This window comes from Anolis carolinensis, chromosome 2 (genome assembly GCF_035594765.1).
Source record: "Anolis carolinensis isolate JA03-04 chromosome 2, rAnoCar3.1.pri, whole genome shotgun sequence".
NCBI classification, from domain to species: domain Eukaryota; kingdom Metazoa; phylum Chordata; class Lepidosauria; order Squamata; family Dactyloidae; genus Anolis; species Anolis carolinensis.
The window spans coordinates 119,947,906-119,963,363 of record NC_085842.1 but is presented as its reverse complement, the minus strand read 5'-3'; the positions used below and the strand labels follow the sequence as shown (position 1 = coordinate 119,963,363).

The 15,458-nt window shown below is 42.8% G+C and overlaps 1 protein-coding gene across 5 annotated transcripts in view; it reads right to left on the bottom strand.

Moving 5' to 3' along the window:
* Positions 1 to 15,458, bottom strand: part of lcp2 (lymphocyte cytosolic protein 2) — a 75,845-nt gene that overhangs the window by 33,492 nt on the left and 26,895 nt on the right. For 3 of the 5 annotated variants that reach the window (XM_062970466.1, XM_062970467.1, XM_008104640.3), the window contains exons 2-4: positions 9,350 to 9,658; positions 1,440 to 1,502; positions 1,136 to 1,182 (exon numbers count right to left, since the gene is read on the bottom strand). In XM_062970466.1, the coding sequence (XP_062826536.1) occupies positions 1,136 to 1,182; positions 1,440 to 1,502; positions 9,350 to 9,427 (188 nt within the window). In that variant the 5' untranslated portion in view covers positions 9,428 to 9,658. Of the gene's footprint in view, positions 1 to 1,135; positions 1,183 to 1,439; positions 1,503 to 1,920; positions 2,248 to 9,349; positions 9,659 to 15,458 lie in introns of those variants that run through there. The other 2 variants (XM_062970468.1, XR_010002824.1) reach the window with 2 other exon arrangements.

Sequence of the window (15,458 nt, the reverse complement as noted above, 5' to 3'; positions counted from 1 at the left end):
CTTCATGACATCTAGACACAGTTATCTGAATGTGTTTAAGGATGTACCTCTCCCTCCTCTGCTTTTCTTATGCATACAGATAAGCACTGTTTTTATTATTTATGTATCTCATCTCCTGGTAAGCTGAACTGGACCTAAAAATTGCTTTAAGTGCAACTAGTTCATTTCATATTTTCGGAATACTTTCTGATAAACATTTTTACTAGCTCAGTAAAATTGTAAACTTTTTATTATTTCTCAGCTATGAAAAATATTCACCTCAGAATCCATTACGATTACAACTTTCTAGTTGCTGTTAAACAAAACATGTACCCATAGTATCCCAGCTGCAAAAAGTGGAACAATAACTTTTTGGAGTATAATTCTGTGATGGCTGGAGATTCTAACGATTGTGTCCTTAAAAAATTACTTTCCTGAGCTCTGAGCTCTGTCCTCTGTATGCTCAAGATAAGTCTATATAGCCCTTTGCTCAATTTCTACTGCACTCAAGATTCTTCAGCATGCAGAAAGCAAAAGAATCTGCACAGACAGAAAGAAAAATAAAAGATTTCCCAAGCAAGAACAGCAGAATCTCCACAATTTCCCCAGCAAAGCAGAGGAGATATTTCTTAGGATGCCCGTTCATTCATAACCTTATTCCCTGCCTTATTTGGACTTTTCTTCACATCAGAGGGTCTGTAGCCTGTGATCTAAAGCCACCGAACCTTAGCTGCATCACTTTAGCCCCTTAGATTGGTCAGGAGTAGAGTCTTTTATGTTTCAGCAAGCATGAATTGAACACTGTTCAGTTGGGTTTCTACTGCTTTTTTCTGGTTTTAAAGCACTCTTCATTAGAAGAGGAAGTGATTTATTGCCTAAAGCAGACCCAAAATGGTGCCCAAAAAGCAGACCTCTCCAGTAGAGGCAACACTTTAATGCTTTCATCTACCTCCCACTCCAGTGCCACTTGAATAAGTCATTTCTCCTTGCTGTCTAACTAGTCTAGCTCTGAGGGGAAAAACATTTGGAAAAAGCAGATTGGAACAAATTTAATATGTCTTGGAACCAGAATACGTTTTACCTAATCAAATATGCTTTTAAATATATTTACAAGCATTTTACAAATCTATTTTAGAATCTGATCAGTTTTACTTACGGCATTCTTAGCTTTGGAAACTTCTGAATATCACTTTCAGACATATTCTGAAACAGAAACACACACATGCAGCATATTATAATAGTGCCTGTAAGTAATTTTTGGTCATCCCTGCAGCTTTCTGTGACAAAAATAAAGATTTTTTGTACCTGTGATATATTGAATGTTGCTTGTTAAGTGCAAAGTACTTTTTTCAGTAATTCCATATAACTTCATCAATGTCCCATCATATCCCCTAGTATTTTGCCTATCGCTCCAAAGGAAAAGCCACCTTTTGGAAATATGTGTTTATTGAAAATCTTACCAGAAATCTTTGTCCAGTCATGTTGTATTTCTTGACAACTTTTTCACAATCCTTGAAGTTCAACTGCAGAAAAAGAGAGATAATTTTGGTTTAGTCCCTCAATATTAAAGTCATAGAATCGTAGAGTTGGAAGAGACCTCACGGGCCATCCAATCCAACCCCCTGCAAGAAGCAAGAAAATCTCATTAAAGCACCCCCGACAGATGGCCATCCAGCCTCTGCTTAAAAGCCTCCAAAGAAGGAGCCTACACCACAGTCCGGGGCAGAGAGTTCCACTGTCAAACAGCTCTCACAGTGAGGAAGTTCTTCCTGATGTTCAGGTGGAATCTCCTTTCCTGTAGTTTGAAGCCATTGTTCCGCGTCCTAGTCTGCAGGGCAGCAGAAAACAAGCTTGCTCCCTCTTCCCTATGACTTCCCCTCACATATTTGTATATGGCTATCATGTCTCCTCTCAGCCTTCTCTTCTGCAGGCTATACATACCCAGCTCTTTAAGCCGCTCCTCATAGGGTTTGTTCTCCAGACCCTTGATCATTTTAGTCGCCCTCCTCTGGACGCTTTCCAGCTTGTCAACATCTCGCTTCAACTGTAGTGCCCAGAATTGGACACAGTATTCCAGGTGTGGCCTGACCAAGGCAGAATAGAGGGGTAGCATGACTTCCTTGGATCTAGATGTTATACCCTATTTATGCAGGCCAGAATCCCGTTGGCTTTTTTCGCTGCCGCATTTAGTGTTTCTCACGCCATCCCATCCTGTCTGGAAATGATGGCTTCCGTTCCTCTAAGGAGGGAGTTGTCTACTACCAAGACCGGTTTCCTTTGAGGATTGACAGGGTCTCTTTTGTGCAAGAGTGTGTGTAGTTCTTAAATATCCCTAACACTTTCAACTGCCATTCCGCTGGCCACTCAGTGGGAGGGAGGCAGCCAGCAAGACACAGGACCTTATCCGATGAGGGGTCCTCCTGGTTCTACACACTTTTAAAACAGTTTACAGACAGTTATTTTATTAACTTTTTTGAAGGTGCCTATAAAACTGTTACTTTTAATAACATGTTAAATTATTTCATTACTTACTTTTTAAAACCTATTTAAAAACAGGAAATAGAAAAGAGGAAGCCAGACACATCTCCCTTGAGTCCAACATTTTGGGTGGCATGTCTCAATTAAGTCCCTCTTCTTCATCTGATCACTGGTAAGGACATCCATTACATAATTATCTATCCTAAACATTGCTGTTGTGGTAATGGTGGTGTGCCTTCAAGTTGTTTTCAACTTGTGGCAGCCCTAAAGTAAATCTATGAATGGGGTGTTCTTGGGAAGATTTGCATCTGAGGTTGAGAGAGTGTTACTTGCCCAAGGTCACCAAATGGATTTATGTGACTAAATGAAGATGCAAACTCTGGTCTCCTGAGTCATAGCTCAATGTTTAAATCCCTACAGCACACTGGCTCTCCTGCCCTGAATATACCTGTTTCTGATTTGAATCATGGCAAAACCTGATCACTACTAAGGTGGAAGACAATTAGAGAATATCAGGTATCTCCATGAAAGATCTGTCCAAAATGATAGAGTGGTACAGTGAGTCAAAGTTGACCATACATGACGAAATGGACCAGTAGTTTGGCTCAGCATAGGGCTGCTTCCTATATTCCAATCTAGTACCAAAGCTCAGTCAATGAAATTGGTTCTTAAGATAGAAAAGAATTGGGTATCCTCAACATACTGGTGACAGTCATCCAGTTGATTCGTGTACAAGTTTACATGGATGACAAGATGGCATCTGAAGACATCCTCAGCCACAGAGCTAAATAGTAATCCCTCTGCATTGGTTCTGGCCTGTGGGCTGGATGGTATTGGTATAATGTAGCACTACATAGTGCAGAAGTATAGCTAGGAAGGGATGAATTGAAGCTGGTACCTTCCAAGTAAAAAAGCTGATCCCGCCCCAATGAAATTTTCCATCAGCCTCTAAAGGAATCTTTGAAACTTTAAAAATCATTCTTACCAAAAGGTAACAAATATCCCTTTTCTTTGACTGCCTAAACTATATTTAGAAGTACTTAATGAATGACATTTGGGGCTGAAATAAAATTTCATTGGACAAGGGCAGAATTATTTTTGGTGGCAATTCCATTCCCCATTTTACCCCATAGCTATATTTTTGATGCAATTCCATCCTAGTCAGACAACCCTTTCAAGAAGAAAATAAAGCATCTATAGTATCAAAAAAAAAACCCCAAAAACCCAACCCTACAATGATGCTTAAATTATTTCAAATTTCTGGTATAGAATATCCACCAAAGTATCCAAGGCAGTTTCAGTCACCAAAATAATAACAACAGCACACACAAACAAATGGACTATTAATCAAGAGAGGCCTCAAGAAAACGTATGTCATCATGGAATCTCTGAATCGTCAAGGTAAAGTATCCATATGATCCAGTTTAATGCAGAAGAAAAGAACACTAACACAATAGACAAGCTAGCTTTTGTATTTTCTGTCCTGAATGACTGACTCCATTAGAAACAATTTCACCTGGACAGTGGACACCAATTCAGATATCAATTCTCCATAATTTGCTGGCATTGTTATTTATCACAGAAATAGTAATGTAAGAAACAGAATCAAAATAAGAGGGAGGGACAGAAGGAGGGACAGGTGGATGGACGGAGGGACGGACCACATTGTATAACATTTCTGCAACACAATCCATCCCTGATCCACCCTTTCTATAAATGTATACCATTTAGGATTAGGGCAGCTGGGCTTTCCAATGTGCTGATTTAGTGTGGCATACATCTAAGAAATCCTGTTTGAAAGTGTCCTCATGAAGATGTTGCATACATTCTCTACTTGAAGCCTGAAAAGTGGAGCATGCACTTTAACTATTTCTACTGGGATGCTCCTGAACATGATCTCCTTATGTCAAGCAAAATGCATATGGGGAATAACATTTGAAGCACCCACCATATCATCATACATGATGTCTTTTGAGGTCATGTTTTGTCCATCAGCAATCTGGAAACAGGGTTTGAAGACAGAGGTGGAAAAAGACTCCTTTCTATGCAGATTTGTTAGCACCTTGGTAGCAACTGAAACATGTTTTGACAAGATAATTTAAGAAAAAGAATGGCCTGAAGCTAGGAAAAAAGGCCACTTTCATAAAGGAAATATTTGTTACTAACTTGGAGTGGACTGTAAATCAAAACTAAAGTTAAGCCAAAGGAATTTATCTAATTTAATTTTGAAAGTGCAGCTCATTACCTTGAACATTTCATTTGTTTTCATCCTAATTGTGACTACTTCTCACTATGAATTCTGCAGGAAGAGAATCAGCTGTTGCAAGGCTTTGTAGGCACCTGTAGCTTAATTCATATGTAACTAAAGTCAAGTTGTTTCCAATTTGCTTTTAGATCCTATTTTAGAGGCCTTTTACATGCTTTAGAACTGATGTGAAAATAAGCTTTCATCGGGTAATGTATAACTTTTTTAAAGGATCAATCTTGTGGGAATACCTAGAAGAATTCTGATTATGAGAGATTCCAGTATTATGGGGATGATTCATTTGTAGCTCACTGGCAGAATACATAATTTGCTTGCAAAACATCTGGTCCATTTTCCATATTCAGTGAAATAATTGGGTAATATGTGATAATAAAGGTGTTTTTCTGAGATCCCAGAAAGTCATTACCTGTTAAGGTGGTGTTATACAGAAACAAAAGGTCTGGCATGTTTATGTGACTTAACAAAAGCAACCTCATGCATGGTGATGTTCGGTTTATAAACTTGCTATACATTTGTCTGACTCATAATTTTTTTAACTATACATAGTAATCAATTTAAACTGTAGCACTGTGAAAGTATCACACAATCATATGGCTATCATGTCTCCTCTCAGCCTTCTCTTCTGCAGGCTAAACATACCCAGCTCTTTCAGCCGCTCCACGTAGGGTTTGTTCTCCAGACCCTTGATCATTTTAGTCTCCCTCCTCTGGACACCTTCCAGCTTGTCAACATCTCCCTTCAACTGTGATGCCCAGAATTGGACACAGTATTCCAGGTGTGGTCTCACCAGGGCAGAAGATCTATACTCCTATTGATGCAGGCCAAAATCCCATTGGCTTTTTTAAGCTGCTGCATCATATTGTTGGCTCATGTTTTAACATGTTGTCCACAAGGACTCCAGTATCACAGTATCTTTGCATTTTATTTTTTTCTGCCTAAGTGGAGTATCTTGCATTTGTCCCTGTTGAACTTCATTTTGTTAGTTTCAGCCCATCTCTCTAGTCTGTTAAGATAATTTTGAATTCTGTTCCTGTCTTCTGGAGTTTTAGCTATCCCTCCCAATTTAGTGTCATCTGCAAACTTGATGATCATGCCTTCTAACCCTTCATCTAAGTCGTTAATAAAGATGTTGAACAGAACCGGGCCCAGGACAGAACCCTATGGCACTCCACTTGTCACTTCTTTCCAGGATGAAGAAGACGCATTGGTGAACACTCTTTGGGTTCATTCACTTAGCCAATTACAGAGTCACCTAACCGTAGTTTTGCCTAGCCCACATTGCATGTGCATGGGTGACAAACCTGAGCCTTAAGAAGGCTGCTGGGGCCCAACCCAACCCAGGCCTGGCCAATGGAAAGGCCAGGCCAGGCCTGCTGTTCATTGGCCAGCTGGCCAAGCAGCAGGAATTTTTTCCCGCCGAACAGGGGGCTTATGGAAGAAAGAAGCCCCCTGCCAGTGCCATTTTGCATCAGGGGGCTCCCATCCCCGCAATGCTCCTTGCCCAGTAAGTCAGGCAAGGCATTTTGACTAGTTTGTTTGCCAGAAGGTCGTGGGGGACTTTGAAATCCAGGTACGCTACATCCATAGCATTCCCTGCATCTACCCAGCTTGTAACTCTATCAAAAAAAGAGATCAGATTAGTCTGGCATGACTTGTTTTTGATAAATCCGTATGGACTATTAGCGATGACCGCATTTGTTTCTAAGTGTTTGCAGACCACTTCCTTAATTATCTTTTCCAGAATCTTGCCTGGTATCGACGTGAGGCTGACCGGACGGTAATCATTTCTCAAGTTTGTGTGTATATATATAGGTCATCAAGTTACTTATTGATGTTTGATGATCTCATTTATTTCACAGAGTATTCTTAGGCATGGAACACTCAGGTATGGTTTGCCATTTCCTTCCTTGAAATATAGCCTACAGCACCTGGTATTCCTTGGTAATCTCCCATCTAAGTATAAGCAGAACTTAGCTTGCTTAGATTCCAAGATCTGAAGTGTACAGCAAGATTTTTAAAACTGTTGCCTCTAAAAAGAGGTAGCACCATTTGAACTACACTTCAGGGAACTATCTCTCTAGGGCTATTGTCAAGTTGAGAAAAGGGCTGCTGCTGCTCAGTCGCATAGTCGTTTCCGACTCTTCGTGACCTCATGGACCAGTCCACGCAAGAGCTCCCTGTCGGCCATCACCGCCCCCAGTTCCTTCAAGGTCAGGCCAGTCACTTCAAGGATCCCATCCATCCATCTTGCCCTTGGTAAGTCTCTCTTCCTTTTCCCTTCCATTTTCCCCAGCATCATGATCTCCAAGCTTTCCTGTCTCCTCATGATGTGGCCAAAATACTTCAACTTTGCTTCTAATATCCTTCCCTCCAGTGAGCAGTCGGGCATTATTTCCTGGAGGATGGACTGGTTGGATCTTCTTGTGGTCCAAGGCACTCTCAGGATTTTCCTCCAGCACCAGAGTTCAAAAGCGTCTATCTTCCTTCACTCAGTCTTCCTTATGGTCCAGCTCTTGCAACCATAGGTCACTATGGGGAATACCATTGCTTTGACTATGTGGCCCTCGTTGCCAGAGAGAAAAGGGCAGTGCTCTGAAAACTGGTGGTAAAAATGGTGTGGGGTCTTTCATATAATTTAGAATCCAGTTTAGTAGTTGTAATGAGGAATGTAATTTAGTTTCCATCTTGAAAAAAGCCGTGAGAAATTTCAGGAATGTTCTTCCCAGTATCAAAAAATCTTTCAAAATTGTGCCGCTTTCAAAGACTATGTGTAGTTTGGCATTTACTGTGCTCACAAATTGTATTTGGTAATTTTGAACTGAGCATTTTCTGAACATGAAACTGCTATGGAAAATATCATTTCACCACAGACATATTACTTTCTATGCTGAAAATGACATTTCCTATGCAGTAAGATGCCTGAAAATAAAGTACACTCTGAATAATGTTGTTTTCCATATTAGATAGAACAAGGAAGGGTGAGAAAATAAGAAATGTCTTATACATAGAAAGTGCTATTTCCTATGCTGAAAATGCTGTTTTCTGCACAAAACAATCACACTTGGAAAACACTTTTGACCATTTTCAAATATTTTGAAATATTGTTTTCAGCTCTAGCCTGAAACAGAGAAACAAATGCTGCTGCCTTCCCACAGAAGCATTGGTATATTACGCAATTGGCCAAATTATTTTTGTATCTGACACAGAAAACGCCAACTAGCACACTTCCCCTTCCCTGGCAGTAAAAAAAACACCACCACCAGAGAACAAGAACAACTCAAACTGAATAATCAACAATTTACTACCTAACACCAAACCATCTATCTCAGGCAATTGCCACAGGTTGGATCTATACTGCCATATAATCCAGTTTCAGAATGCAGATTAACTGCATTAAACAGTTAATCTGCATTCTGAAACTGGATTATATGGCAGTGCAGATCCAGCCTCACTCTCTCTAAAGACGACTTTGGTCCTGATGTTATGCAAACACCTTGTGTTTTTAATATATCTGATGTTATTTGGCGATATCTTTATAAGATATTGATATAAGATATAAATCTGTGATATCTAGTAGTTAACAGATAGTTTTGGGATGCAAGACAATCTATATTTTACAGCTAAAGTTTCCTGAAATTTTAATGGTGTCAGCCCATATATAACATGGAGCCTAGTTGCTCACCCCATGGGATCTTTATGCCACTGCAAACAGCTGCTTTCTTGCTACTTAAAATTAGGGTGAAATCTTCTTTGCCAAACATTTAAGACTTAATGCTGTTTTATATATAGTGACTGGTATCTGGGTATTAAACTCTTCCTGTCTTTGATTTTTCTCTCTCAATGGCAGCTATTCACTAGCATTGCTATGTTTCTGCACATTTGTTTAGCCCTGATTACGTGCTACACCCTGTATGAAAGAGTAAAGGAAAGCAATTCTTATCTAATGGCTCTTCCAAGCCTATATTAGATAGGGCAAGAATATGCTGAGAAAATAAGAAACAGAGAATGGCTTGCATTCTAAACTGGTGGTAGATTTTCCTGACTTTCAGTGATTCTACTTTCCCTACACCTTGCTATTTTGGAAGATCTTATATAACCCTCAATATGGGAGGAAAGGGCAATCAGGAAAAAGAAGTGGGAAAGTCCATTACTCTGAGAGTCCAAGGTGTTACCTTGTAGGACTACAGCTCCCTAAATCTCTTGGACTTTAAGTAACCAAATAAGCAGTTCTGGAAGTAATTTTTTCAGTTTTTACATTTGATGACCTGGGTTTTATACAACAAAAGCTTATGCTACAAACTTCCTTTTCCCAGTTGGTTTCAGAGGTGAAACTATGTCTTTCTATAATAAAACAGACCAACATAGATATCTCTTTGTGTCTTTTTTCCAACACAGTTTTCATTTCACTGAAAAGGGTTAAGTCTTCCAACAAATAAAAAGGAGAAAACACTTGGTTTAAGACAGGAAGCTAGAAACCATTTTCAAACAAATTTATCACATTCAGAAAACGTTGCAATCTATGTCGAAAATGACACTGACTTCTAAAGTTATGAAAGCATCAGCCCACAACTAGAAACAAAAAGGAGTTGGGTAAAAATGGAACTGCTGGACTGATGTGAAACTCACCTTCTTGAAGTAGTTTGCCAAGTCATCTGGGGACCAGCGGGCCACCTCAGAGCGATAGGGAGTGTGTCGAGAATCCATTTAGGTTCCAGTTACAGATGTATTCATGCCAGTCAAACCAACCCAGTTGCAGGACTCTCCTCAGTAGCAACCAAAAGCAGTAGATCCACTTAATTTCTAGAATTTAGCTTTCTTCAGAACTGCAAATAAACTGAAGGCAGCAACTTCTTCCGGTGTGAACCAAACGGCTTGGCTTCTTTCTCAGAAAACCTGTTGCTAGTTAGTCAGCTTTACCACTTCCTTCTTGTGAATCTAAATATGTAAACAAGGAAATTGAGCAGCTCAATCCCACAGTTGCAAAAAAAAAAAAGATGGTTGCTAATGGAAAGGAAGAAATGATATAGTTAGGTAAGGCTATTTTTTGCATAAGATTTGAAAGGAAGTTGGTGGTCAACACTTTCAGAAGCCAGTATACTAGCGCAACTTGGTGAAGTCCCTTAGCTGGTAAAAGGGGTACAATACAAGCTAGCCTGCCAGGAGTTTGGGTTTTTGTTTTTAAAAAAACACTAGAAAGGCAAAAGCAACCAATACAAACCATCAGTAAGGGAGAAGGGGGTAGAAAATATATAGTATTTCTCCATGAAATTGAACAGTTTATTCAAATATATGATCACATGTTTTCCAATGTGCATTGTATATGGAACCTTTACATGGAAATAGTTTGGTATTTCATGATCAGAGGATACAGACCACACACACATACACACAAAAATGCTAAGATAAATTTATTTGAAACATGCTTTTAAATTGTGTCTGAGCTTTCGTCACTAATTCAAGTATGTCAGATGTATTACAAATAATTGTGTCTTATCTTATATACTTAAACCATAACTGTCTTACAGAATCTTATGTATATCCATAGAAAAGTGCCATCTATATGAGCATCAGGAAAATTTAATTCCAGGGGAATGGATACAGTAGATATAAGCTACTCTTCTGAGTGTGTTCCTGTGAGTGTGTTCCTGGAATTGACCTAAATATGACATGACATCACTTTTTGTTTGACATTGGGCTATTGTTGGAGCAGGGGGTAAAATGAGCAAACTGTGATGTTTAGAAAGGATCACTAAAGAAAATCGGCATGGGACAGGATTTAACTAACTTGATCTTTGAAATTTATGTTACCAATTATCAGTAGTAGGATTATTTGGAGAATGGTTAAATATCTCTGTGTGTGTGTGTGCATGCATGTGGATATTCAGCAGACATACAGTTTTCTAGTAATGTGACCCACAAATGAAAACAATGCAGCTTTTCATTTTTTACATAGAAAGATTTCGTAAAAATAGAAAATGCTCAAAAGCGTGTTTCTCAAATGTTGGGAAACCCTGACAATAATCCATTTTTAAGCAATCCATTCTCCTTGTCACGACCCAGGCTGCAGAGCACCAATAACCATACACAGAGGCCAGAATCTATCTAATATCTTTATTAAGGAAATATGTAAAGTAAATAAAAATAAGTGTAGAATATAGTTCAGAAGAAGACCTTTCAGGAAAGGTCAATTATAGTCCAGGAAAACAATGTCCAATATAAAATATTAAGGTCCAAAGTTGTAATCCAGTAACCGAAACACTCACTTTGCCAAGCAAAGTGAGGGGAGACGACAAGGTCCTTTAGTCCATGAAACTTAAGCAAGGCTAGGAAGTAAACTTGATTCTTGGAACACAAGGCTTGATTCAAGGCAACAAGAAACGAGGAGCAAAAACAAGATCCGTGGTGAATTTGTGGCGAGATCCAGGAAGCAAAGCAAGGTCCTGGAAAGCAAAAGCAAGGCTGGAAACGGGAACAAGAACTTGAACGCAGGAGCAGCGTAGTCCACACACAACCTACTCCCGGAGCTGACAAATTGACTCCGCAAGATTCCTACGTGGGCAAAACACCTAAGTAGGGTCTCGTTTTCCCGCCAGAGAACAATTCTCTGGGGAACCAGAACCGAAAGCCATTCTCTGAGTCCAGATGCATGACTCCCTAAAGATTCCCATGGGAAGCAGGCTTAATCAACCATTTGTTTGGCAGCGATTCTCAGGCTTCTGCGATTAGCCTGTTGAGCTCCTTTCTGTTGTTGATAATAATCACGGCGAGAAAAAGGGGGAGATTTCGGCTCAGGGCTTGTTTGGGAAACTTCTGGGAGGCAAATCTCCTGCAGGTGCAGGGGCTCCATCTCTGGCTGTGAAAGCTCCAATTCTGGCTGAAACGGTGGGAAACCTAAGTTTTCCTCTTCATCTGTCAGAACAGTGTTAGGAACGGGACTACATGGCCCATGAGTCATCACACTATCCCCCTCCTCAAGCCCCCTCTCAAAAATGGGCTCTCTCCCCGAGGTGCGGGGCCCCGGCTTGGCGGGGTAGGCCTGGTGGAAGCGGCGGGCTAAATCGGGGGCATGGACTGTGGAAGCGTCTTCCCAAGAGCGTTCTTCGGGGCCAAAACCCACCCAGTCAATGAGATACTGAAGGCGGCGGCGATGAAAGCGAGAATCCAAAATGTCCTGAACCTCGAACTCCTCCTCCCCATCCACCAAAACAGGAGTGGGGGCCGGCCGGTCTGCATCAGGGCGCACACCATCCGCCGGAAGGAGCAGGGAGCGATGAAACACTGGATGAATGTGCATAGAGCGCGGAAGTTGGAGTTTGAAAGTCACGGGGTTAAGTTGCGCCACCACTGGATAGGGACCAATGAAGCGGGCATCTAGCTTCCGGCAGGGACGGTGGGAGGGCAAAAAGCGAGTGGACAGAAAAACCCGGTCTCCTACCTTGATTTCGGGGCCCGGCTGGCGATGATTGTCAGCGTGGCGTTTATAGTCCTCCTTGGCTTGATCTAGTTGTTGGAGCAAAAGTTGTTGCACCGCTGTGAGTTCTTGCAGCCAGTCCTCTGCTGCGGGAACTTCTGGGGTTTCAATGACGGAAGGAAAGAAACGTGGATGGAAGCCGTAGTTTGCAAAGAATGGGGTTTCTTTAGTTGAAGCCTGGACACCATTGTTGTAGGCAAACTCCGACAGCGGCAACAGGGAAGCCCAATTGTCCTGCTGATAGTTTACATAACAGCGAAGGTATTGTTCCAAAGTGGCATTGGTGCGCTCAGTTTGCCCATCCGTTTGGGGATGGTGAGCCGAAGATAAACGAGAGTCTATGCCCAATAGTTTTTGTAGTGCTTTCCAGAAACGAGAGGTGAATTGGGACCCACAGTCAGTGACCAAACTCTTGGGCAATCCATGTAATCTGAAAACATGCTGAAGGAATAAATCTGCAGTCTCCTTGGCCGTGGGGAGGCCATTGCAGGGAATGAAATGGGCTAATTTGGTAAAAAGGTCCACCACCACTAGGATCGTGGTGAATCCAAAGGAAGGTGGTAGGTCAGTGATAAAATCCGCAGAAATTATTTCCCATGGACGGGATGGTGTAGGAAGGGGATGCAATAGCCCCGAGGGCTTCTCCCTTCTTGTCTTGGAACGCTGGCATACCGGGCAGGTATTGACATATTTTTCCACATCCTTGCGGATCTTGGGCCACCAGAAATCTCTTAGGATCAAATGCATGGTTTTAAATAGTCCGAAATGCCCTGCTGGCTTGCAGTCATGACACAGACGAAGTGCCTTTTCCCTGCCCGGTCCGGGAGGGATGTAGACGTGATTTCTATAGCAAAGTAACCCATCCTTAAGCGAGAAGGGAAATTGTAGTCCTTGACGAAGTTGATCTTGAGCCCAGGCATCCGCCTGTTGACTGGCCCTGATTTCCTGAGCACAAAAGGGCCCTGGAGAAGAGGGAGTTGATTCAATTGGAGTGGATTTGGTGTTCCCCACTGTGAGCGTGGCAAAGTTCTCGGGCTGCAGCAATTGGGATTCAAAGGTCTCTCTGCGCCCTGCAGCATATTCTGGTTTCCGTGATAGAGCATCTGCTTGCTTGGTCTGAGCTGGGGTTACATAATGAATCTGGAAGTCAAAACGTTCAAAGAATAAAGCCCAGCGCTGCTGCCTCTGATTTAACTTGCGGGCAGTTCTTAGATGCTCTAGATTCCGATGATCAGTATGGACCTCAATGGGAAATTTGGCCCCTTCTAACCAATGTCTCCAAGTTTCAAAGGCTGCCTTTATGGCCAAAAGTTCTTTTTCCCAAATGGTGTAATTTCTCTCTGGGGCTGTTAGTTGACGGGAGTAAAAGGCACAAGGGTGAAGATGACCTCCCACTGGTTGCAAGAGTACAGCCCCAATTGCCACATCGGAGGCGTCAGCCTGCACAACAAAAGGGGTTTTAGGATCTGGGTGCTGAAGGATTGGCTGGGACGTGAATAATTTCTTTAGTTGCTGGAACCCTTTCTCTGCTTGTTCCGTCCAGCGGAAGGGCTGTTTCCCACGGATGCAGCTGGTGATTGGATCAGACCAGCGGGCAAAGTCTGGAATGAACTTGCGGTAATAGTTCGCGAACCCCAAGAAACGCTGCACCTCCTTCTTGTTTGTTGGCGCCCGCCATTCCAATACTGCTGAAACCTTTGCCGGGTCCATGGAGAGCCCTAGTGGTGAGACACGGTATCCCAGAAAATCTACCTCTTGTAGATCAAAAGCGCATTTTTCCAGCTTGGCATAAAGTCCATGATCCCGCAATCGTTGTAACACCATTCTGACGTGGTTCTCATGTTCCGATTGTGATCTAGAAAACACCAAAAAATCGTCCAGGTAGATGATCAAGAACCGATCTAGATAATCCTGAAAGATATCATTGACAAAATGCTGGAACGTTGCGGGAGCTCCACATAAACCATAATTCATGACCAGGGACTCGAATAATCCGAATTTAGTCTGGAAGGCGGTTTTCCACTCGTCCCCCTCCCTGATGCGAACTAGATTATAAGCCCCCCGAAGATCCAGCTTGGTGTAAACCTTGGCCCCTCGTAGCCGATCTAATAGGTCCGAGATCAAAGGCAGGGGATAACGGTTCCGCTTAGTGATATTGTTCAATGCTCTATAGTCCACCACCAAGCGTAGATCCCCTGACTTCTTTTTCACAAACATCACTGGGGAAGCGGCTGGGGATTGAGAGGGTCTGATGAATCCCTTGCGGAGGTTTGACTCTATAAACTCCCTGAGAGCTTCTTGCTCTGGTTCAGTCAAGGAGTAGAGGTGTCCTCGCGGGATCGGGGCCCCCTCCACCAAGTCAATGGCACAGTCATAAGGCCTATGCGGGGGTAGTCTCTCGGCTTCTTTTTCATTGAAAACATCCCAAAAGTCTGAGTATTTCTTGGGCAAGGTGATGATGGGTTCAGCGTCTGTGGCGTGGCAGACCTTGGCTACAAGACAATGGTTTTGGCAATATTTAGAAGCAAACTGCAGTTCTCTGTTGGTCCAAGAGATGCTAGGGTCGTGGAGGGTCAGCCATGGGATTCCCAAAATCACAGGGAAGTGAGGAACCTCGGTAACAAAGAAGGAGATCTCTTCCATGTGTTCCCTTATCCACATTCTGGTGGGTTCAGACCATTGGCTTACTGGACCTGTCTTGAGGGGGCGGCCATCTATGGCTTGCACCACCCGGGCGTTCTTGAAATCGTGATATTGTAATCCCAGAGAGTCGGCATACTCTCTATCAATGAAATTGTTTGTCGCTCCTGAGTCTATCATGGCATGGATCATGACTGGTCCTTTTTTCGCTGACCACAAGGTGACCACTAGGAGAAATAGGACCCCGGTTGGCGGCTCTTGAATGGGGTTTTTGACCGGGTTGGCGAGCCTCTCTACGCCCGGTCGCTGGCTTCCCCCGCCGGCTTTGCGCCAGCCGCCTCGGACGCCTTCGTCTCCACGGAGGACGCCGCCGCCAGTCGAGCGGCGGGCTTTCCTTTGGCTGGACACTCTCTGGCAAAGTGGCCCCCGTTTCCGCAGTACCAACAGAGGTTTAAACGTTGGCGGCGGGCCTTTTCGGCAACATCTAGTCTGGGACGCACATTGCCCAACTGCATCGGCACCTCCTCGCTTCCTCTGGGGTATGGGGCTGGTGGCGGGGGTCTCCACACTGGACGCGGCTGGATGCCGGCGGGAGCGGGAGGTTTTGCTCCAGCTCTTCCACTC